The 25206-nt window shown below is 44.0% G+C and overlaps 2 protein-coding genes across 3 annotated transcripts; both read left to right on the forward strand.

The window, feature by feature from the left end:
* The first annotated feature begins 6939 nt into the window (after window positions 1–6939).
* LOC136517422 (alpha-1,4 glucan phosphorylase L isozyme, chloroplastic/amyloplastic-like) lies at window positions 6940–14220 on the forward strand. Of its 2 annotated transcripts, XM_066510988.1 has the most exons (15): window positions 6940–7266; window positions 8658–8890; window positions 8981–9082; window positions 9330–9506; window positions 9610–9885; window positions 10161–10432; window positions 10577–10694; window positions 10781–11242; window positions 11335–11487; window positions 11604–11732; window positions 11888–12124; window positions 12354–12430; window positions 12508–12694; window positions 12831–13031; window positions 13664–14220. In XM_066510988.1, the coding sequence occupies exons 1-15, from the start codon at window positions 7050–7052 to the stop codon at window positions 13778–13780; spliced, it is 2958 nt and encodes a 985-aa protein (XP_066367085.1). In that variant the 5' UTR covers window positions 6940–7049; the 3' UTR covers window positions 13781–14220. The 2 variants fall into 2 exon arrangements, with proteins under 2 accessions (XP_066367085.1, XP_066367078.1); XM_066510981.1 differs by lacking the exon at window positions 10781–11242 and having other exon boundaries at window positions 13664–14191.
* A 4590-nt stretch (window positions 14221–18810) lies between these two features.
* On the forward strand, window positions 18811–23873 carry LOC136517489 (probable WRKY transcription factor 48). The gene is made up of 4 exons (XM_066511060.1): window positions 18811–19357; window positions 20681–20839; window positions 21392–21906; window positions 23450–23873. The coding sequence occupies exons 1-3, from the start codon at window positions 19023–19025 to the stop codon at window positions 21891–21893; spliced, it is 996 nt and encodes a 331-aa protein (XP_066367157.1). The 5' UTR covers window positions 18811–19022; the 3' UTR covers window positions 21894–21906; window positions 23450–23873.
* The last annotated feature ends 1333 nt before the right edge of the window (window positions 23874–25206 follow it).

The raw sequence follows: 25206 nt of genomic DNA on the forward strand, positions 1-25206 counted from the left end.
GGTTGAATAACAACATACATTTCTGATGCTTCTAAAAATCTGAGAAACTTATAGTAGCATACTACTACCCTAAACAGACTACCATAAAAATTTCATGGCATTTGGATAAGTAAACTATCCTACACAAAAATGACAAGCTATAGCATAAAAATGAGCATGAAATTACTTTGTACTATAAAAAGTGTCAAACAACAGAATTACTATTTTTCCTAGGTTCTTCATGGTATATAATGACTGTCCAAAAATTTCACATGCATGTTTTATACAAAGTTTGCTCTCTAGCAAAAATAACAAAATTCAGCCATTAATGGTACTTGAACTACACCTCAAAATTTTCCCACAGCACATGCATGAAACATATTTTTCCTAGGAAGTACATTACATAATAAGATTAACAAACTTGGAATCATATTTTTATGAAGCCTATAGATTTTTCTACATATTTTTCAAGTTATCAGCAATATTCATGATTAAATAAATCCTACAGAAAAGTATCCCAAAAATGACATGCAATAATTTTCCCAAGTAGATCTGATGATAAGGAACCTAGCAAAATTTGTTTCAACAAATTTGGAGCAAGTTTGATCATCCAAACATTTTTCAAACCATTTCAGATTTCAAATAATAAAGAATAAATGGAAATCAAATCATTTAAACGTTACTGGGCCAGCCTGTGGAAACGAACTGGCCCACGGCCACAATCGCCTGCTCAGTCCGAGAGATAGGGGCGAGCGGCGGCTGGCTCGGGGCTCGGCCCAAGCCAGCCTGCCCCAGCTCGATCGAGCAAAGGCCAAGGCCACTACGGCTGGGCCCTGCTGGTCAGCGACCGAGAGCAGGGGAGGGCGCTCCGCCAGCCGGTGCTCACCGCGGCAAGCCCTCCCGGTGGCGCGGGTGGTGCCAGCGTGTACGCCATGCCGAGCCGCATGGCTGGGATGGTGGAGGTGGCCCGGCGGGCGTTGACGAGCCACCTGGCCACGGCAGTGCGCTCGCCGGAGAGGAAGGAGGCGGCCGCGCTTGGTTCTTACCTCGACGACGGCGGCTGCAAGCGAACGCAAGTGAAGCAGGGAGGCTAGGCGGAGCTGCTGGCGGCGTGAATCGGGGAATGAGGCGTGGGAGGGGTATGCTGCTGTCGATGGCAGCGGCGGCGGCGGTGGCGAGCTCGTGGTGCGCGCGGGCGTGAGCTGCTGCTGTTGCTCTGTGGCTGAGAGAGCGGGAGGAGGAATGAGGAGGAGGCAGCGCTGCGGGCAGAAAGAAGGCGCGCGCATGGAGGTGGAGTCAGGCCGTGGCTGCCAGCGCGGGCGGGCGTTGCCAGCGCAGGGCGGCCACGCGGCGAGCACGCCCTAACGCGGTCGGGACACGACGCGGCGCGCCAGTGGGCGAGCGAGCGCGGAGGCAGGCCAGCACGCTGGGCTGGGCCAGGGCGAGGCGAGCTGGCGCGGCGCGGGGCTTCACTGGGCCGACTTCGGCCGTGGGCCGAGAACGAGGCGGCGGCCCAGGAAAAGGAAATGAAGATTTTCAATTTATATTTTCCAAGATATTTTTAAATGCCAACTTTCAAACATTATTTTGAGCAAGAAAATGACCTCTTTTGAAAATGTACCAAAAATGAAAGTTGCTTAGAATTTAATTCCCTACAACTTTGCTTTTATGACCAAAGTCTAATTCTATCTAGATTTTAAATTATAGAATCAAAGTTAAATTTTAACTCAAAACCCTAATTTTGGGAAATTACTTTGGAAGCAAATTTTGAATTAATTTGAATACAAACCTTGCTCCAAAAATTGTGCTAAACAATTCTAGATGATTTACAAGCATAACCAACAGTTTCTACTCAACTAGCAAGCAAGAATCAAAGCAAAACAACTCTAATAAGTGTATGCATCATTTACTTTTCAACAAACATGTTTCGTATGTTTCGAAGTAATGTTTTAGTTGTTATATGCAAGATTACGCATGTATGATTAGGATGCTTGATGATGCACGATATGTATGATTAGCAATGCCTAAATGCAGGCATAACACCGGGGTGTTACAGTAAGCACCTGTGCTACTTTCAAGCAGGGTGGTAAGCAATCAGAATCATTTACCATCTTTCATCCTCCAGTTCTTACTACGATGCTAGGCTATAGACAAGTCGTATCGGATCGCCCGGTGATTCATGAACCAAGTATCCTAGCTGGGTACCTTGATAAAACACACACTTCGCTTGTACCCTAGGCACAAGCAAGATCAACCCACTACCCTCCTGTCATGGGGTTCAGGTCCCCCGTCCAAAACTTGGACTCCAAGCCTCCGCTCCTAAGTCCCAGACTAGTACGGTGCTTAGACCCACCACCATTCCTGGCTCCAATCAGTCGGTCCAGAAAGAGGCTGAAACCCCATGACAAGAGAGCAATGAGCCCTTTCCACGTCCATACATAAGTATGTGTTCAGGCATAATAAGTCTTTGACCGACCTAGAACCCAATGCAACGGCGGTCCTTAACCGATATAGGCGGAACAAATGCAATCGAGCCTCGCTCGAATGCCCAATCATGTCAAGATCCAAAGTATCATTCCACCCGGTCTCCAATTATCATTCATATATATTCTAGGTTATAATAATATAATAACAACAATAATCTATTTCATATCTCATTAAGTGATAGGCCATCACTCGACTTCTACCGGAGTCCTGTAGCATAGCAATCTACACGATCCTGTCATACTAGTAAGACTCATATGATAAAGATATATATTGCAAGTGGATTTCATTCAAACTCCTTTAAAACTTAATGCACAAACATATATAAAGTGCAGAATAATAGAGGTTATGCATCGGGCTTGCTTGGGTAAGATACAATCACAGTTAGCATCCCATCATGATGACACGATTATCGAGGGCACCATCTTTTTTCGCTACTTCAGATGACTCGCGATCCATCGTCGTTCCTATTATGATATGCGTGGATGCAATGCAGAGACGTAATTAATCAACTACAACCATGACTCGTAAATATGATTTACCACCTCTCAAGCTAACGAGCTAGTTCTAACGACGACCGTACTTAGGTTACATATCTATGTTGTCGAATAAGGTGTTATTTACCAATAATTTTTAGTTATACAAATCCAAGTTGTTTCTTTATCCCTATTCTATCGATTTAATCTTTATTCGAAATAGGGCATCATTATCTATCTAGCAAAATTAATTATTCTGGAGCTACAAAAATTACAAGTGAGTATGCTAATAATATTAGGAGTTTATGGTAAACTTTTCAGAGTCAACACTATCAACATTTTCTCACAAAAATTCCCCACAAGTTTCACATTTTAAACAATGTTAAACATTTTAAAATAACTAGAGCAACCCTAGAAACATTTTAAAACTAGATGAACCAAATACGCTAATAGATAGAACATGATTTTAGGAGCCTAACAAAATTGGTTTCATAATTTTTTGGACAAACTACACAAATTTATATTGATTTTACAAATTTGCTTTAGAACCTAAATTAGAAACACTTAGGACAAAGGAAAAAGCCGGCGGCACAAATTCGGCCCAGTAGCCCAGCGTGGTCGCGCGCAGCAGTAGGCCCAGCAATGGCCCAAGACAGGGAAGCCCGCGGCGGGCACGCGTAGGCCGGTTTAAGCAAAAACGCCCCCGGGCTTTTCCCGATCTACACCACGACCCCAAACCCTATTCCTCCCTCTCTCAGCCCTCTTCACTTAACCCCCTGACGTTTCCCCAAATTTTCACGCGCACCCTACCGAGTCATGGCGCGCGGCGATGCCGACGGGCAGTGGCACTGGGTGGCTACGTCGACGAGCAGGGCTCGCATCGGGCCCATCTAATCGGTCGAGCACCATCACTAACATAAACTCAGGCTCTACGTGGCGATGGGGGACAACGGGGGCTCGCGATGCGAGCATGGCCACGGTGCGCGGCCGTCCGCGGTGCGATGGTGACATAACCAAACCGGTAGCTAGCGCCTCTAAAGAAACCAACCGGCTGGCGCCAGAGCACAACGGACTTACCACAACCCTAGCTGAGGCCAATGGTTGACGCAGAGCAAGGCCGGGGTGACTTGGCCATGTGCGCACAGCGAGGTTGGCGGTTCTCCAAGCGTTGGCACCGTCACGTCACCGTGCCAGTGGTGAGCACCCTTGACCCAAACGACGTGAGCATCAACTTGTAAGGAGTCGAGATGAGCTCAGAGCCATGAGCATTGAGCTATTACTGCAACAATCCTACCTTTCTTCCCCATTCTCGGTCACGGCGGCGACATAGTCGACGGCAATTGGAAACCAAAATTGGCCGTTGTCGGACCGCGACTGAGCTAGATAGGAAAAGGAGCACCTAGCTAACCTCTAAACTACCCGCAGGTGCGAGGAATTAGACTACGAAGCCAGAGCTAGGTGAATTGGAAGCGAAAAGGGGAGCTCTGGCCGTAGCCAAGGAGCGTGTCACCTGCGTGAGAGCGGAGTGGCTTAAGATGGGGCGGCTCCATGCGAAAGCGGTAGCAAGAACCCGTGCACACGGTGATGGCCCACAGAAATTTAGCGCGGCGCGCTTGACATGGAGCGATAAAAATCCGAGCGGCTCACGGCATCGGCTAGCAGGAGAGGGTTAAGGCAGTGGAGCGTCATATCGCCACTGTACCCAGGACCAACTATCATCATGGCCAGCAGTGGCATGTGTCGAGGCACGGCGCGGTATGATAAGACAACGGGTTGGAGCGAGCGCCACGAGCTGTAGGGCGAGGATACCCGCAACTCTACCATGGCCCGCGCACGGCTCGTCGACTAGACCTTGATGCACGTGCGCCGCGGTGGGTGAGACCGAACCACCGTCGGCCGCCCGGCCACGCAAGGCCTGAGCTCAGCGTGGCACTGGCCTGTGCTGACGGACGGCTGGGTAGCGCAACTGGCCACAACGTGACCCCCGGCGCCTAGTGCTCTGTGTATGCAGTGGTCGCGAACACGCGCCGAACAGTTGCTGTAAGGAGTGCACTGATTTAAAGCGAAACCAAAAGCCACTTATCAACTCGACTCAAGTTCAATCGGTTCCACTAACCTAAAGTCGGTACTAACACCTAACTGGCGAAAAGCAACTCTTACGACCCAAGGATAATCGGAGAGGAAGTTAGAGTGACGTCAAGATAGGTTTGTTGCGTCGAACGACAGTCCACGAACAGAGCGTCAACGGCATAACTACAACCGCGTTTCGACTAAATTTTGGGCAAATTCTGCGACTCCATGACAACTCCAACCCAACCGTTGGACTTCACCAAGCTAAAGTACTCACTTAGATGCAACCAACACTACGAAAACATAGACCTAATGTTTAAGAAATTTAATCAAATTTTAATGCCAAAACGGACATCGTCGTTAGGTTTCCCAGGCTTAAATCGTTTATTCTAGAAGACTGATAATTATATTCCACTTTTAATTCTTGAGCTATCAAAAATACCGTGGAACAACATCTATTCATCAAATCAACAACTTGTATTTTCATCTGCTAAACTTGCACTTCAAATTTTATGTAAGTACCCAATTACAAGTATATTTTATTTTTGTTTATAAAAATTGTTTTTCATGCTTAATCAAATAAACAAAACCATTCGCTATTTATTTGCTATCAGATATTTTAAGCACTTTCTTCATACTTTTCCAAAACAAGTCCTAAACAACTTTGTCCACAAGATTATTTAAAGTTGTTAAGCACCGAGACAAATTGACTAGCGACACTTATTTGTTTGTTTATTCACAAAAGCGAGTCGCACAAGATTCATTTATAATTCCATGTGGGCTTTAAATTTTTAAACCCAAAAACTTGTTTTGCTAATTTCTCTTAGGCATTAACCTAGGTGCTAAGCAAGCTCGTAACACCAAAGGTGTTACAAGTTACCTTCTTTTACCATCGACACATCACTAATTTTGGTACATGCCTAGGCCCTGGCTCCGTCGGGGAGTTTATGGCCTAATTTGGAAACAAAGGGAGGTAAAACCTGGGGTGAAATGTCGCCATAGAGAACTAAATGGCTTATTCAAATGACATTCTCATGAATTACTCAGCCTATAAAAAGTCTGAGATACTAAGAGGATTTGAGTTTCCAAACTAACTCTATGAGGTTGATCACCACCCACCACCCCTCTCTACTTTGGTTCCACACCATGCCCAATATAATTCGCTTTGCTCCTAACTCGTTGGCCGCGAATATCTCCCTTCTCAACTCCAATGACACAACCGTTGTTGGGTCATCAATTGTCGGTTGTCACTCTCCACTACCATAACTATTAACTTGTCCATAGTAATTCTATCACCATATTTGGATTACATAATCGGGGATCATTCTCCAAACACCCCCTCCCTCCAATGACATTGCTATTTGCTATTCTTGCCACCCTAGTTTCATCAGAGAAGAAGATGATCTACATAGATAAAGGCGATGGGCCTCGCATCTCGAGGTGGTCCTGCTGCTGAGTGTGCAGTGTTCATCACTCAAATCGATTCACCGTAGTCTCAAGGGATCGCTAGAGAACAGGCAAACTGCAACAAACTGAACCATGTTTGTCCCAGGTCCTTTTTCTTTTGTTTCCGTCTACTCTCGAAAGGGACTTCGAAAACGAAAACAACAAAAGCATATAAAACAAAATGCTGTTGGAAACGGGGGAAATGAGCTTTAGGAGAAGAAGCTTTCACTAAACATGGGGACTCATTTCCAGCCGTCGAAGAATACGACAATCGCTTCAGAAAAGAAGGACGATTCTCAGCCGTTGAAATGAGGGAGAAGGATACAAACTGATAAAACGACAAATGAACCACGCGCCCCCACGGCCCACAGGGCCATCAGGCGCTGACGTGGGCCCACCGACCAGTGCCACAACACGTGCACTGGCCACCGTCGCACGGAGCCACGAACACACTTCACGCACTTTACAGCGGCGGTGGCACGGTAACGGAGAGGAGAGGAGAGGAGAGGAGAGTGTGAGGATAGAGATTTTATCGTCATCACTCGTCGCATCGCACGCATCACGCAAACACTCCACTCCACTGCACGCGCAGCAATGGCGACGACCGCCTCGCCGCCGCTGCAGCTCGCCACCGCCTCCCGCCCGCACGCCTCCTCCTCCGGCGGTGGCGGCGTGGGCGGGGTTCTCCTCGCGGGCGGTTCCGGAGGTGGGGTCGCGCCGGGTCGGGGTCGAGGGGGGATGCAGCGGCGGGTCTCGGCGCGCAGCGTGGCGAGCGATCGGGACGTGCAGGGCTCCGTCTCGCCCGCGGAAGGTACGTGGCTGCGTCCCCCTGCTGGTCCCGGCGCCTTGGGTGAAGTTTGGGTAGCAATGCGGTTCGAAACGCTGTTGAATGATGCCATGCGGGTGTGTGATCCTTGTGCCGTGCGGTGCGTGCGCTGGTGGGCTCCGTGTTGCGGAAGCGGAACGCTCGTGAATTGCCGACAAAAATACCGCCGAATACGTATGAATACGTACGGACACAGCCGGCGCTCAGCTATAGACGTATACGAAGGCCCATACTTCATCACGCCTGCCACTGACACGCGGGCTCCACATGTCATCTTCTTCTTCCTCCCCTCCCCATCCCGACGCGGCCACGGCCACGGCCAGCAGCAGCAGCAGCAGCACGCTGCGGGCGAGCAGCAGCACGTCGGTCAGGCGGCGAGCTCCGCGCTGGCCGCGTCCTCGGCGCGCCGCCCGGGCGGTGAGCTCCGCACCGGCCGCGTCTTGCTGCTCGGCTGTGGCGCTCCCGTCGCCGGCTGCTCGCCCGCGGCGCGCGGAGTCACGACAGCGCCTCGTCGGTCAGGCCGCGAGCCCGCAGCCGCCGCCGCCGGCAGCGCCCGCGGTGGCCGTGTCGGGATGGAGAGAGAGAGCGGAGAGATGAGGAGAGGAAGAAGAAGATGACATGTGGGACCCACGTGTCTTTGACAGGGAGATGAAGTATGCGTCTTCGTATACGCCTGCAGCTAGTCTCAGGCTGTATTCATACGTATTCAGTGACATTTTTGTGCAAACGAATAATTGTAATGGCATGCTTCAAAATAGGTGAATAGTAATGACGTTTCTCCAAACATCGAAAATTATAATGACATGAATCCAATTAACCCTTTTTTTAATGGGTTTGCTGAATTTGCAAATAAACTTAAAAATGTTTTTCTCAGAATTCAGTAAAACTGGGGCTTTTCTAACGGCCTTGCACTGAACAGTCCCACACCATGTGTATAATGCAAGTTCGAAGAATTATTTATGTGGTGAATTGAGAACTCTAATTTGTTTGTGGAATTGTGGAATATGGTAACTAGCAGAGTTGTATCCATATATTTAGGCCATTAGGCTTCCTTTCTTCTGAAGGTATTTGAGACACTGATGTGATTCTAGGACTAGTGAATCAGACCATAAAAAAAAGGATCAACCGGTTGGTGCAGTTGTGCAGAATATTTTGTGATACTCTGTAGATATAACTACCTTGCCCTTAAATTTCAACTATACATATATTGTTGCAGGTAAATAGGTGATAGAAATGTATGTGCCATATGCAGGTGTCTGTGCAATGATTTTCACGCAATTACAACTGCTTCTATGGCTTTTCCTTTAGTTGAGAATGTAAATTACATACCATGTAGGTAAAAATTTAAGAACCTAAAATTATGTCTTGCAATACAGGGCTTCCAAGTGTGCTAAACTCCATTGGCTCATCTGCCATTGCATCAAACATCAAGCACCATGCAGAGTTCACTCCCTTGTTCTCTCCAGAGTACTTTTCTCCCCTGAAGGCTTACCATGCAACTGCTAAAAGTGTCCTTGATGCGCTGCTGATAAACTGGAATGCGACATATGATTATTACAACAAAATGAATGTAAAACAAGCATATTACCTGTCCATGGAGTTTTTACAGGTGACACAACCTTCTTCTCTAACGTCACTATTCACATTTTGCTAATTGCGTCCTGATGTTAATTGGTACTTGCTGTTTTCTATAATGTAGGGAAGGGCTCTCACAAATGCTATTGGCAATCTAGAGATAACTGGTGAATATGCAGAAGCATTAAAACAACTTGGACAAAACCTAGAGGATGTTGCTAGCCAGGTATGGTTTCTTTAAGAGAGTTGGTTCTTCGTACCAAAACTTTGCCACACACTTTCATCATTCCAGATACCTAAGAAAAAAAAATTTATGATCAAATCCCATTTTCTATCATTTAGTTTGTGTTGTTCATGTAACTTTCGCCACGGGTTAATCTATGAAATTTTGGCTATAAAACTTTATGATGCCTAAACTGCTCTGAAGTTAGAAATCCTAAGGTTTGGATGATGCTGTACTTGTTATGAAACAGGAACCAGATGCTGCCCTGGGCAATGGTGGTTTAGGCCGCTTGGCTTCTTGTTTTTTGGATTCTTTGGCAACATTAAATTATCCAGCATGGGGATATGGACTTCGCTACAAATATGGCCTCTTTAAGCAGATCATAACAAAGGATGGTCAGGAGGAGATTGCTGAGAATTGGCTTGAGGTACCAAGATGCCTTCTTATTTTGCTACCAGGCAAGTAGGCAACTATTAACAATATGCCTGTTATCTTCTTATGCCAATCATGCTTGCATTTAAATTTTCCAGATGGGGTATCCTTGGGAGGTTGTAAGAAATGATATCTCTTATCCTGTGAAATTCTTTGGTAAAGTGATCGAAGGCACTGATGGTAGGAAGCACTGGATTGGAGGAGAAAATATCAAGGCCGTGGCACATGATGTCCCTATTCCTGGCTACAAAACTAGAACTACTAATAATCTACGTCTTTGGTCAACAACAGTACCAGCACAAGATTTCGACTTGGGAGCTTTTAATTCTGGAGATCATACCAAGGCATATGAAGCTCATCTAAACGCTGAAAAGGTCTAAGACTGAATCTGTCAGTATTGCTCATCTGCATAAATCCAAAACACCTGGAAAGATATGATTCCTGATTCCAGTAATTGATAACCTATGTTTTCTGTCTTTATACTTGGGTTATTAGACTTGTCCTTGCATCTCTGGTAACTTTTGTATAATATTTTTAGTTTATAATTCATATGTTGTGGTAATATACACAGTTGTGACATGATAGGACTTACAACAGGAGTTATTATTCCTAAATTATGTCTGATTTACTGCTTTTCTTATCATGCTAGATATGCCACATATTGTATCCAGGGGATGAATCACTAGAGGGGAAAGTTCTCCGCTTGAAGCAACAGTATACATTATGTTCAGCCTCACTACAGGACATCATTGCTCGTTTTGAGAGTAGAGCTGGTGAGTCTCTCAACTGGGAGGACTTCCCCTCCAAAGTTGCAGTGCAGATGAATGACACTCATCCAACACTATGCATTCCCGAGTTAATGAGAATACTGATGGATGTTAAGGGATTAAGCTGGAGTGAGGCATGGAGTATTACAGAAAGGTATTTGCTGTGCCGAAACATCTACCTTGAAGTGTAATTAAGATCATAATATAATTTGTGCAATGTTCTTTCTGTTATAATTAACTTATTATTTTATTTCCTCATTTGTCATCCAATCCATGCTAATTTCCTAACCATTTCCAGAACCGTGGCATACACTAACCATACCGTGCTTCCTGAAGCTCTAGAGAAGTGGAGCTTGGACATAATGCAGAAACTTTTACCTCGACATGTTGAGATCATAGAAACAATTGATGAAGAGGTATTAAATGTGCAGAAAGTGCTTATGCAATGTATTTCTTGCTCTATGAGTTGACGTACATTTTTCTCTATCCTTGATTGAAGCAGCAGATGAACATCATAGTCTCAAAGTATGGAACAACAGATACTGAACTTTTAAAAAAGAAGTTGAAAGAAATGAGGATTCTGGATAATGTTGACCTTCCAGCTTCTATTTCCCAACTATTTGTTAAACCTAAAGAAAAGAAGGAATCTCCTGCCAAGTCGAAGCAAAAATTACTTGTTAAATCTTTGGAGACTATTGCTGAGGTTGAGGAAAAAACTGAGTTGGAAGAAGAGGAGGCAGAAGTTCTATCTGAGATAGAGGAGGAAAAACTTGAATCTGAAGAAGTAGAGGCAGAAGAAGAAAGTTCTGATGATGAGTTAGATCCATTTGTAAAGTCTGATCCTAAGTTACCAAGAGTTGTCCGAATGGCCAACCTCTGTGTTGTTGGTGGACATTCAGTAAATGGTGTAGCTGAAATTCACAGTGAAATTGTGAAACAGGATGTGTTCAACAGCTTTTATGAGGCATTAATACGAGAATCTGAATCTTATGTCTCTATTGTTCTTATAATGATTTGGGCAAATGTCATTCATCATCTGCTCTGTTTCTTTGGCAGATGTGGCCAACTAAATTCCAGAATAAAACAAATGGAGTGACTCCCAGGCGTTGGATCCGGTTTTGTAATCCTGAATTAAGTGCATTAATTTCAAAGTGGATTGGTTCTGACGACTGGGTGCTTAATACAGACAAACTTGCAGAACTGAAGAAGGTATTTCCCTTCTGGTAGTTTTTTTTTCAGTTTGTTACTAACATACATTTTACTCTTTAAGTTTTATTGTTACATATGCTTTATTTTTATACTAACATCAGTTCATCATGTAACAGTTTGCCGATAATGAAGATCTGCATTCAGAGTGGCGCGCTGCTAAAAAGGCTAACAAAATGAAGGTCGTCTCTCTTATAAGGGAGAAGACAGGATATATTGTCAGTCCAGATGCAATGTTTGATGTGCAGGTATATTTTGTAACAGAACATCACTACATCAGGGCAGTGGTTGAAGACTGAATTTGCAATGAAAAATAGCTAGTTCCTTATAGGTTTGCTCATTCTTATCAGAAAACATATGCCATTTGTTGATGGACTTAGGATTTCTCATCTGGATCCCTTAGGTGAAAAGGATACATGAATATAAGCGGCAACTGCTAAATATCCTTGGAATTGTCTACCGCTACAAGAAGATGAAAGAAATGAGCGCAGAAGAAAGAGTAAAGAGCTTTGTTCCAAGGGTATGCATATTCGGTGGGAAAGCATTTGCCACATATATACAAGCAAAAAGGATTGTTAAATTTATTACAGATGTCGCAGCTACCGTAAACCATGATTCAGACATTGGAGATCTGTTGAAGGTAATTTCATCTCTTCTTAATACCGCTTTCCATATTTAATTTCCATCATCTGGTAAGCGGTAACGGCAATATGGCTTCAGCTAATTATCTTGCTGCTACCAAAAAGTAACACCTATTGTTATGTTCATGCTTGTAAAGCTCTTGAATTGTACACACTCCCTCAATCAGACAACCAATGATCATAGGGTTGACTATTAAAACTTCTGAGGATTTTTTGTTTGTTGTCCAGGTCGTATTTGTTCCAGACTATAATGTTAGTGTTGCCGAGGCGCTCATTCCTGCCAGTGAATTGTCACAGCATATCAGGTAACAATGTAGCTGCCACTGTTTTTTTTTGTCTCGATAGGATATTTGCTTTTGTTAACGTCGTATTATCTGTTCAGTACTGCTGGAATGGAAGCTAGTGGGACCAGTAACATGAAGTTTGCAATGAATGGTTGCATTCTTATTGGAACTTTAGATGGTGCGAATGTGGAAATCAGAGAGGAGGTTGGAGAGGAAAACTTTTTCCTTTTTGGTGCAGAGGCACATGAAATTGCTGGTTTGCGGAAAGAGAGAGCTCAGGGAAAGGTATTTCACTTGTTTGTATAATCTTATCGCTGTTGCTTTTTGTCAAGCTAGTAAAGATCTGTCTATGTGCGCCCACAAGCCCCACATAGTGCATCAGTCAGATTTATAATCTTGTCACTTTGTTCTCCACTTGTAGTTTGTGCCTGACCCAAGATTTGAGGAGGTTAAGGAATTTGTCCGCAGTGGTGTCTTTGGGACTTACAACTATGATGAATTGATGGGTTCTTTGGAAGGAAATGAAGGTTACGGGCGTGCAGATTATTTCCTTGTTGGCAAGGATTTCCCCAGTTATATCGAATGCCAAGAAAAAGTTGATAAAGCGTACCGAGATCAGAAAGTACGTTCTCTTACTGTTGCTGTTTATTTTCTGGATTCCCTGCACATGATGATTATGCAGACTTCTTATATTCTGATGACTCATACGTATTGTATAATTATAGCGTCTCCTCACTAAATCATAGGAGCACTCGAAGAACACTGCTGCACGTTATGCTGTATTGCTAATAAGCCTACACTTAGAGCAAGCTTTCATGAACTAGCTAGACCATTGCTCCATAATGTCTTAGTATAGATTCCAAGAGTAGCTCAAGGAAACAATTAGAACTGTAAATGACCTAATGATTTCTCATGCTAGTAACCAGTGTACCTTAGGATTCTGCAAAAAAATTTCCTGGATAATTAAAAAACAGTGCCCGCCAGGCCCTCCTTTCTGCATTTTTTTTCTGGACAATTAAAAAAACTGTGCTTTGCCAGGCCCTCGTTTTCTGCATTGTTTGTTCTTCTTGACAATGTTTCTGAAGAGTGATCAGAGTATCGATTCTACATATTTTGCTTTCGGTACTTGGGATGTCTCCAGGTGGCTTGTCATTTACATTTAGCTATGTCAAGTGCAGTAACTATGTTTTTATGTCGTTGCCCATCAGTGGATATTTCTTGTCATTTCTTTCTACTCATATATTTAACTTGCAGTTATGGACGAGGATGTCTATCCTCAACACAGCTGGCTCATCCAAGTTCAGCAGCGATAGGACGATTCATGAGTATGCCAAGGATATCTGGGATATCAGCCCTGTCATCCTTCCCTAGGCAGGTGGATATCAGGTTCTTTTACCTACATTTCTGTCAACCCTTAGGATGAAGGAACAATTGGTGACAACATGAACTTGCCTCAGCCCCTTAGCAGGAAGCGCTGGTCACCTCAGTTTTGTGTAGACAAAATCAGGCAAGATGAGGTAGGCGTGGATAAATGATGAGACTATACATGGTATATAGTCCCATCTGTTGTAATATTCGCAGCGCTGTTCAGTACCTTGCCTTTCGAATCTGGTTTTTGGTGTGTGTATCCGCTAATAAAGGCTGAGGCAGGATTGCAGGAACACCATGGCTCGCTGGTGATCTGGTGACGTGCAGTGTAGTCCATTGCCTCCTGGAGCTTCCTGGGTTCTGTATTCTAATGGTCTTTCGTAACGAAAAGGGCGGGAAAGTACGGGGGCCGCTAGTGCTATTGTGACGTTACCAGATTCTCCACCATCCGCGGGGAGGTGATTGGTGGGATCGTGTAGCGTGAATGCGTGATCTCTTCGTCGTGCGAGATCACGATCTCTATGGTGAGACGAAAGGGATATACGCGGGTGATTAGATAGGATCAAGGATAGAATTGACTTAAGAATGCGTTGCGCGGTATTTTAAAGCAGATGAGGTGTGGGATAGGGGGGAGACACGAAAGCTGTGGGTAGCCCGTTGTGCCGCTGTGGCTTTGGGCCACCGACCGATTTAGTAAGCGCAAAGCTAATGGTATTTTTTTTCATTCTTCTATTAAATGTTGCGGTAAAGTTTTGCCACCCTTCCAGAGAAAATTACCAAGAGCCTTATAATTTATATATTTTTTGTGTTAATAACTCTTAATAATATATGTAAAGATTAATAATGAAATATACTCTCCTCGTTTCACGTGATAAGTCAATTTGACTTTTCTAAATACTTTCTTCTTTTTAAATTATAATTCGCTTTCACTCTTTTTGGTACATCAATTTTGCAATGTATCTAGATGAGCAATGTATCTAGATGTAATATATGTCTGAATTACATAGCAAAATTTATATAAAAAAAAGTCAAAGCGACTTATAATATAGCGAGTTATAATTTGGAATGGAGGGAGTATACAACTTTTGTGAGATACTTTCTCCATTTTAAATTCTAAGTTGTTTTGGCTGAGTAGGAAAAATAGACACGGGCCAAAACAAGCATGACCAGAGTGGAAGACACAGGTGGATCGACCAACCTCGTAGCACTGTTTGTGTTATACAGGAGGCTTCGCTCATCATTTCATCACGTGGAATGTGGCGCCAGATTAGCCTGCCTACCGAGAGAAACATAAGTATAAAATTCCTTGTGACGATACCATTTTGCTTATGAAACCCATGACTCCATCAGAAATTGAATTCTTCCACGATTCTGAACGTGAATGATTTGTTCTTAAACCCCGGCCGGGCAAGACGGCACGGTATACGTTTGTTATCTGGAAGCTCGCTTATGGGGAAAAAACCATTGTTTTCCTAATTTAATTTATTTTTCAGAGCAGTGGCGGATCTAGGATCAAAATCTAGGGGGGCTTAAGTTCACAGGGGGACAAAAGCATCAAGCTCAGCTCAACGCTCCAGCATCGTCTTCAACCTTAGCTCAACCCTCAAGCTTCTCATTTCCATTATCCAATGGCAGAAAAATTTAGGAGGGGCTGAGGGGGGCTCCACAGGCTCAGCCATGGTAGGGGGGGGGGGGGGCTTAAGCCCTCCCAGCCCCCCTGGCAGATCCACCCTTGTTTCAGAGTGTCTTTTCTTCAGTAGTTCATTTTCTCCTTTTCGAGATGGACTTTGATGTACCGAGTATGAAGCCAGACGACGTGCTTTGGTTGTGTCGGTGCAAAAAGTGACCAACAAGTAAATATTTGTCGTTTTGCCCTACGTTATGATCGGATGTGGCCTAGCACTCAATGACATAGGGTTGTGCGCTTGGTACATTTTGGAAACACTGAGAGGAAAAGAAGGATTCGGCAGAGCAATGTTCCTCACTGAGCGGGCGTCCTCGGCCGGTCGTTCCCAGTTGGCTCCGACCGCGCCGGTCGGAGAAGAGCCGTAAGCAGAGGTTCGGTGTATTCCCGGTCGGAGAAGCGGGTCGAAGTCGGAAGCGAGCGTCGTCCCCTCCTTGGCTAGGCCTTCTGGTCGGAGAGGCGGGTCGGAGTCGGAAACGAGCGTCGTCCCCTCCTTGGCTAGACCTTCCGATCGGAGAAGCGGGTCGGAGTCGAACGCGAGCGTCGTCCCTCTCCTTGGCCCGGCCTTTCGGTCGGAGATTGGATCACTCTTTCGGCCTGTCGTTAGGTATCTAGGCCGGCCCAGGAGTTACGCATCGTTTGTAATACCGTCTGCTGGGCCGAGCTTTTGCTGGGAAGCAGGCTTATTAGGGACCCTGGGTTTATGAACCCAACAGGTTGTCTTCAATAGGAGACTCATTAGGAGACCTAAACTTAAAATGGGTCTCCAACAGAATACCTATAGCCTCAAACAGTACTTATATGGAAGACCTATTTTAGTTGTCAGGAGAGGTATAACCTAAATTTGAGTATCCTCTCTCGTGAAGACTCATTTGCAGAAATGATTTTCTTTTGGGTCTTGTTGTTGGAGAAGATCAAACTAGGCCTCGAATCATTTGCCTATAGCGTTACCTAAACATGAAATAAGTCTGATATTTTGGATAACTGTTGTTGTTGAAGACAGTCTTACAGCTGAAAGCTCGCTGTGGGTCATAATGAACCTTTCAGTTCACCCACAGTGTAAGAACGGACCATGGAGTATAGCTAAGAGCAAGACTAATAATACAGCCGACTTGCTGGCTGTAAGGTTTCTTGTAGCCCACTCATATAGTAGTTGGCTCTTTACAGTTAATACATAGCCCACTTGTCTCTCTCACAGACTTTCTTGCTTTTTGTGCCCAAACCGGCTGTAAGCTTACAGCCCGCTTCTTCTCTCTTTTCCCCTCTCTCCTCCACCTCAGTATTTAGTCGGCTTACAGCCTGCTATTATACTTGCTCTAATGGATGGTGAGTTATAAAATCTGTACTACGTAATACCACGTAGCTTATTTAATGATGTCCAATCTCGCGTAAGCGATTAGTCAAAGCATGGATACGCATACGCATGCATTCTTTAAACATCCTAGGCCATGTTTAGTTGCCCACGGAATTGGCGCCGCCGGATCCCCTGTAGACACTGTAGAGCACTGTAGCATTTCGTTTATATTTGATAATAATTGTTCAATCGTTGACTAATTAGGCTCAAAACGTTCGTCTCGCAAAGTACAACCAAACTATGCAATTAGTTTTTGATTTCGTCAACATTTAGTACTTCATGCATGTACCGTAAATTTGATGTGACGGAAAATCTTCTTTTTACATAGTGCCAAAGTTTGAATTTAGGGTGAACTAAACATGGCCCTATCCACACGACCACACTCTACCTTGCTAACAAAAAAATTATCTACTCTTTCCTGCTGCCGTTTTCCAAACAAAAGTCACTCTACTTGGTCGTAACTCGTAAGTAATCAATCTTAAAATTTGACCAAATTAAAAAAAATATTAATATTCATGATACTTAAAAGTAGCAATATATTTTCCTACTATACCGACTTATTGTCATAAGTACTCTTACAATTCTTTGCAAACGAAATTAAATTTAATTTAAAATGATTTAACTTAAGACAAAAAATAGAGTGTTTTTCGTTTGGTTTTTATGACGAAGGAAGTTTCTAAAATATAAGGTATCCAAAGGTTTAAAATTTGTCCTCGATTATAAGAAATTCCAAGTGAATTAATCTTTCAACTAAATTTAAAAAGACAACATTTACATGCATATCTACCATTGATTTCTATTACTTATCAAAATATGGTAACCAGAAATAGTTATATGTCATTAGGATATCTCGTATTTCACAATAGAGGAGTACTTATCTGTCAATGTATTTTTCTATCTACTATTTACTTCCACTGCTAAAAAAAATAGATGAGACTTTAGGATGGTCGCCCAAAGACACAGCTTTAACTAGTTCCTTTTGTTAGAAAATGTTTTTGAAATAAATCAAGAATATAGTTTTGAGAAGCCACATTTTGAGATAAATAACATTATCAAAATTCCAAATTCAACGCATAAAAATGCAATGTGAGTAGAGTTTAAGGGTTGACTTAAAATAACTCAAATGGTCATTCAATGAACATTACTAGGTAGTGTTTTTTTTTTCCTTTTTCTTATCTTCCCTGCCAAAAATTGAATATTCTAGCTCTAACTGGGCCTTCCTTCTCTTGGAAGAGCCTTTCCTTCTTCCGTTGGAAGAGTTCTCTGACTGTATTAAATGTCAGTTTTGCCCCTCACTAACTGAAGACGCGACCGTGACCGCGAGAAAGTTCCAAAAATACCTAGCCTAGCGCTCCGACGCGTCTGCCCCGAACACCGATAAAAATCTCGACAGCAACGTCTCGTTAATTAGGCCTTGTTTAGTTTAGCCCTTGTTTAGTTCGCGAAATTTGAAATTTGGGGCCACTGTAGCACCTTCGTTTTTATTTGGTAAATAGTATCCAAACATTGACTAATTAGGCTTAAAACGTTCGTCTCGCAATTTCCCACCAAACTGTGCAATTAGTTTTTATTTTCGTCTACATTTAATGTTCCATGCACAGGCCGCAAACATTCGATGTGACAGGTACTGTAGCAACTTTTTGGACTTTGGGGTCCAACTAAACAAGGGCTTACATCAAAATTCCAAGTTTTTTCACTCTCTCTCCATCACATCAATTTTTGGACGCTTGTATGGAGTATTAAATATAGGTAAAAAAAATAACTAATTACACAGTTTAGTTGAAAATCACGAGATGAATCTTTTGAGCCTAGTTGGTCCACGATTGGATAATATTTACCAAATAAAACGAAAGTAGTACTATTCATCAGGTTGAAAAAACTTTGGATCTAAACACGGCCTTAATAAATTAATTACGCTACCCCGCGCCCGACCCGAATAAAACAACGCGGCGCGCGGCACCACACTAAAAATCCACCACTCCCCAGTCCCCAGCAGCAGCAGCACGCCGCTACAAAGGCAGGAGAGCACAAGCAAAGCGCAAACCCTTGCTCAGGCCGGGCGGCCGGCCTCTAGCGAGCTTGCTATCCAAGCCAGTGACACACAAGTGACAAAGAGTACTCGCTCGATCGCGCCGCCGCAGCTAGCTAGGAAGCAAGCTACAGAGCCAAGAGATCGATCGATCGGATCGCATCGGTGCTAGCTGCCCATGGCCGGCGCCGCCGGCGACAGATCGGAGGACGTCGGCGCCGACTGGCCGTTCGGTGGCGCCGCCGACGCCTTCACGGAGTACTCGTCCGTTTTCGCGGAGCTCGGCTGGCCGGGCGGCCTGCTAGCCGGCGGGGAGCTCCCGGTGCTGGATCTGCCCGAGGCAGCAGCACCGCTGCCGTCGCAGCTGTCCATGGAGCGGTCGGAGGACCCGGCACCCGCTCGGTCGGGCGACGCCGGCCCGTCGTCGAGCTCGAGCGGGGACGGCGACGGCGACGGCGCCGCGCCGGGGAACGACGACGACGATCGGAAGGCGGCGCCGGCCGTCGAGGCAGCGTAAGTGCATGCATGCATAGACGCCGACACTTGGCCGGCGCTTGGCTTGGTTCGCCGGCGAGTGGCAGGGCTGTAATTTCGGAGCACCGCACGAAAGCGAGGCTCCGCGACGCGTTTCTACTAGGTGCACTCAGTGCGGGTTTAGTTCGCGAATTTTGAAAATTTAGCTATCGTAGTATTTTTGTTTTTATTTGGTAATTAATGTTCAATTATAGACTAATTAGGTATAAAATGTTTGTCTAGTAATTTTTAACTAAACTGTGTAATTAGTTTTTTTCATCTATATTTAATGTTTTATACACGTATCGTAAGATTTGATGGAATGACTTTAGTACTTTTGGTAAACTCTTTGGACAACCACTCAGATCCGCGATTTGCGTGCGCGGATTGTTCCAAGTTTCACGCGGTTTCCTTTGTTTTTTCCTCGTCTATCTACTCCCCCTTTTTTAATATATACCCCCGTATGCTGCATTTCCGTAGATTATCGTCGGTCGGTATTTTCGTATACTGTTCACGTGTTCGTATGCATATGCACGAGATTATTTAATTTTTTGTTGTTGTTGGGATGCAGTTTGTGCTTGTGCATCTTGGTGTCAAATAGATCCAAACGTACGGTTTCATTTCAAAGTTGCATGTGGTCAAACTAATGGATAGAAAGTTGTTCATCGAAGAAAAGGGAAAAGTGTACATACATGATATACATGTATCATGTATGTCTATGTGTCTATGTTCTAGCGGCGATGGATGGGTGGGGTTGTGTGTGTTTCTGCATTCCATGCTCGCTCCCACCTTTTTTCCTCGCTGATCTGCATGCTGCCATCAGCAACGTTGGCGGCGAGCGGCATCCGGTGGGCTGGGCCGGGGTGTGGCCGGCGTGGCCACGTCGTCCGCCGTCCCTGGTCCTGGTCCTGCCATGATCGGCCGACCAATTTCCTTGTCTTACCTGCCTTTGCCATGTTCAGTGCGCATTGAATCTTGCACTCCAGCCTACGCAGCATTAACTGCTTGCAGGCATGGATGGATCGAAACACACTGTTCCTGTCATAGCTGCTCATAGATCTGCCCACTGTCACTATATATGAACTGCCGCCAATACACGACATGCTTATTTATACGTAGGAGTACGCCTACATGCTTAGTACTGATTGTCACTACAAACAGCGGGGGCTTATTTATACGTAGGAGTACATGCTTAGTACCGACCAATTTCCTTGTCTTATTTATACTAGTACATTTTCATTAGCAGATTTAGTACTTTTTTGAAGGAACAAAAAACATATAAGTCGTATCTGATATAGCTAGTTGTTGGATTTGCGTATGCAGGGGTAGGAAGCCGGCGGCGGCGACGGCGAAGAAGGGGCAGAAGCGGCCGCGGCAGCCGCGGTTCGCGTTCATGACAAAGAGCGAGATCGATCACCTCGAGGACGGCTACAGATGGAGGAAGTATGGCCAGAAAGCTGTCAAGAACAGCCCTTTCCCAAGGTTGATTGCATTGCCAGCTTTATAGATGAACTTGAGTGTGCTACACTGCTAGTACTTTATTAACTACGTCTTGCATTCTCTAGCTAATTTTATGTGCACACATACGCGTTGCCCGTTCGCTTTGCTAAAAAAACAAGCCGAAACACTATTTCGGCTAATTTGTTGTGAGAGTAAAATATTGTTTCGGTTGAAAAAACAAGCTCAAAAGTATGGATTATTAGAGAAGCGAACAGAGCCAACATGGCTTACCTTGTTTTTCACTGTTTTCCTCTCTCATCCAAATGCTACTGCATTGTGTTTCAATTCTTCTTTCAACAGGCAAATCACTCATTGTTCATGCTTAATTAAAATGCCCCCCCGCTGTTTGTGGTTTTGCTAGTTCGCTACATACCATGACTTTTAATTTTTACCAAGAATATATGAAGTTAGGAAATCTACATAATACTTTTAACGCATACATGAACATAGGTATTTTTTTGCATCATGGCATGCGATTAATTATAACTAACACACGAGCGAGTCAAATCAAATTGGGCTAAATTTCTTGAGCAGGAGTTACTACAGATGCACCAACAGCAAATGCACGGTGAAGAAGCGCGTGGAGCGGTCCTCCAACGATCCCTCCGTGGTCATCACCACCTACGAGGGCCAGCACTGCCACCACATTGGTCCATTCCATCGCGGCAGCGGCGGAGGCGGCGGCGGCGCAGCCGCGGCGCGCTACCACAGCGCGGCGGCGGTTGCGCTTGCGGAGCAAATGTCTTCGACGTCGTCGTCGTTCATCCCAGCGCGGCACCTCTACAGCTTGCCGCCGTTGCACCCACAGAGCTCCCTGTCCTCAGAGACCGTCGTCAGCTGGGCGACGACTACGACATCTTTTCAGCATGTTAACGACGGCGGCGAGCTGCGGCGGGCTAGCTACAGCTCGATGGTGTCCATGGCGCAGTCGCCGTCAACACCATCATCAGTGCCTCCGCCGGCTGCCATTTCAGTTGAGAAGGCGGGGCTACTGGACGATATGGTGCCCCATGGTGTAAGGCATGGAACGCCATGATGATGCCAATATGGTAAGAAACTGAGCTAGAATATGATATCGACTTCATGCTGGTTTTTATTTGTAGAGTGATGCGTGGTCGGAGCCTCATATCAAATGATGCTTCCGTATATACTTAAAGTTTCATGTTGTTTTAATTTCTTCATGGCATAGTATATATTTTGGCCAAGATCCTATTTAACTGAAGTGGCATAAATTTGTTTGTTATTATTGTATGCTTTCCTAACTAATATTTGATATATATGCTTAATAGCTAACCTCAACTTTAATTTGATATTGGACCACTTCATGATTGTTTTTCATACTTTTTTTTGCATAAACGGACTAGTAGGCTAAGCATCTTTGCAATTTATGTAACCTTTATTTTAATGAAAGTATATGTAGCGAGATACTAAATCTACATTACCAGGTTTACAATAAAATCGATATTCATACCATCAGTAGCTAGGCAGTAATTCCCTGGTGGTTGCATATATATGTATAGCTGGATGCCTAGCTATACCTTATAATTGATTCATGGATAAAATGCACGGTAAGATATAAGCTGTGGAATATTGGTGTGTACGTAGTACGTTGTAGCTAGGAGCAATTGGCACTTCATGCATGGCGCATATATATGAACGTATTCATGTCTGCTAGTGCACATGTGACTCTGAGGGGACTCAACAATGGATTAGAATCTTTTTGAAGGACATATAATTAAACTGTATGTAGTGCACAAGTACTAGAGTAGTTGGCAGACTAAAGTACAGATCGAGCATATGCATGCATACATACATATGTGATACTCCCAAGTTTAGATTTCTTAGGGAATATATAATTGTATACAAGTTATTTTCTCTACCTTTTTTTTAATGTTTCTATTGCATTTCCAATTGCCCTGGCTGTCAGTTCCCTCTCCCAAATGTCCATGGCTGAAAGCTACCAGCACACATACACATGACACATTAGGGGAATGCAAAATGCAGTGCAGACATAAGTAACGCCTTATATATTCCTTTCAACTACTTGGTTGGAATCCTCTACAAAATATATATAAACACCCATCGGCGTATAGTATATCAGAAAGGAAAGACGCGTGTGTTTTGCGTTCATACTTGTGCACATGTAGGACCATTTATTTGCTTTTGTTCTTCAGCATATAAAGTGACTTGACTTGACTTGACCTGTGGAGTCGATCTGATCTAACGTAAGGGCTTATTTAGTTCTTCCTCAAAAGTTTACACCCTATTCCATCAAATATTTGGACAGATGCATAGAGTATTAAATATAGACTAAAAAATAACTAGTTGCACAGATTACGACTACTCTGCGAGATGAATCTTTTAAGCCTAATTAGCCCATGATTTGACAATAAAGTGCTACAGTAACCCATGTGCTGGTGACGAATTATTTAGGCTTAATAATTTCGTCTCGCGGTTTACTGATGGATTCTGTAATTTATTTTTTTTATTAATATCCGAACACCCCATGCGACACCTCTACGTGATACCTGATGTGACACCCCAAAACTTTACACCCAAAAACTAAAGGCCTAGCTCACTTACATTTTTCAGACGTATCTATCTGAAGTCACCTCTCGGAGGTCGTCGGCACTACCAGCTGGAAGGCAGAGATCAAGTGATCAACCAGCTAGCTAGGGTTTTCTCCTGCTGGATTCATCAATAGTTAAATTTATCTATTACGATAATGCATGTGGATTATCGATCTTATAGCTAGAGAATATGTATATATACTCAGCTCATTTATCCAGATTTGCTTATGGTCAATTAATGGCACTGATCTCCATTGGACCTGCAGGTGGATGTATAACAGTACTTGTACTTTTCATGGCGAATTTTTATGCCAAATTAACTTATATCTGGTTATTACATGGTGCTTATGGTCAATGGCTTAATTAAGCTAGCTCTTCAATATTTTTTTTTGGAAACCAACAGGCACGAGGACGGCCTACTATGTTAGTCCTTCGTTATTACCACTCTCTGTCCAAAATTATAAGTTATTTTAACTTTTCTAGATATATAGTTTTTGTTATGCACACCTAGATATACAATATATCTATATTATACATAATAAAAGTCGTGTATGAAAAAAAATCAAAAAAACCTTAGAACGGAGTGAGTACTATGCATTTCTACGGTTTTTTTTTTGAAACGAATGAATTTCTATGTTGCTTGTGTAGATATCTGCCTATGCACGTATGTTTTTCTAATTGTTACTGTTGTACCTACTACAACTTCAACACTGAAATTAGAATTAATAGAGAAATAATGCTCAGACTTTATTATTACTTTCCCTAGAATATAGCTGGATAAAGTGGCTGTGCACACCATATGCCAACCATATCTACTCCTGCTAACTTTATTATACTTATATCCTCTGTAACTAACCCTACATGGAATTAATTTGGTGTGGATGGAATGTCCCCTTTCGATCGACCATGCATCTCCGTCTGCTTCGACTGCTACCGCCACTACTACGTGAGGTGTCCCCGAGTTTCACATGCATGGATGCAGATAGCCTAGATGCAGAGGGCGGCACCTTTACTAGCCTGGCCCTGTCCTACAGAAAAGGACGTCCGCGAGCGAGCCGTATCCTCCTTTCGCGTGGAGACCTCGCCATCGTATCCTAGCTTGCGCTTCGTCCGCGCAACGGGCGGTGGCGCTACGCCATTATGCTTCTCGATCGTGCCCATCGTGTTGATGGATCGTGATGGTTGTTTTTCGGTGCTGGTGCTCGCCGGCTGGCTTCTGCCAAGAAAAGTGTACGCGCCGCCGTGTGAAACAGAGGTGGACGAATGAAGCGACGGATGTCAGCCGTGTGTCGTCGGGAACGGAACTACGCGTCGGTGGGAAAGTTCGCGGAAAGCAGCTAGCTGCTCCACTGTCCACCCCCCTGCCGTCTCCGGCCTGGGGAAGGTACATATGTGCCGTGCTCAAGTGCTGGTCGCCGTTCGTGCGCCACTTGGCTCGCTTGACCTGGCCTGCTTGACTGCTTGTGTAGTCCAATATACTCCCTCCGTGGTCCTATATTAAGCTCGACTAGATTTATAAAAAATAAATGCAACATTTATATCTCTAAATAAGTTTATTATAAAAATAGATTTAAAGATCTATGTAATGATATTAATTATGTGTAATAAATATTAATATTTTAATATAAAATTAATCAAAATTATTTTTTGGAAAGCGAGAACGACAGATATTTTGGGACAGGTGGAGTATTCCTTGTATACTTCCTCCATCTCACATAAGAAGAGTTATTTGTGATGCACTTGGCCAAGCTTTCTTAAGTTTAATTATATTAATAATAC

The sequence above is a fragment of the Miscanthus floridulus genome, chromosome 2 (assembly GCF_019320115.1).
Source record: "Miscanthus floridulus cultivar M001 chromosome 2, ASM1932011v1, whole genome shotgun sequence".
Taxonomy (NCBI): domain Eukaryota; kingdom Viridiplantae; phylum Streptophyta; class Magnoliopsida; order Poales; family Poaceae; genus Miscanthus; species Miscanthus floridulus.

Excerpts from the sequence above, each read along its gene's own strand:
- LOC136517422 (XM_066510988.1), top strand. The coding sequence starts at position 7,050 with ATGGCGACGACCGCCTCGCCGCCGCTGCAGCTCGCCACCGCCTCCCGC. Across the intron at positions 8,891-8,980 it reads TGTCCATGGAGTTTTTACAG|GGAAGGGCTCTCACAAATGC; the intron begins GTGACACAACCT and ends TCTATAATGTAG. Across the intron at positions 11,488-11,603 it reads AACTTGCAGAACTGAAGAAG|TTTGCCGATAATGAAGATCT; the intron begins GTATTTCCCTTC and ends ATCATGTAACAG.
- LOC136517489 (XM_066511060.1), top strand. The coding sequence starts at position 19,023 with ATGGCCGGCGCCGCCGGCGACAGATCGGAGGACGTCGGCGCCGACTGG. Across the intron at positions 19,358-20,680 it reads GCGCCGGCCGTCGAGGCAGC|GGGTAGGAAGCCGGCGGCGG; the intron begins GTAAGTGCATGC and ends TTGCGTATGCAG. Across the intron at positions 20,840-21,391 it reads AAGAACAGCCCTTTCCCAAG|GAGTTACTACAGATGCACCA; the intron begins GTTGATTGCATT and ends TTTCTTGAGCAG.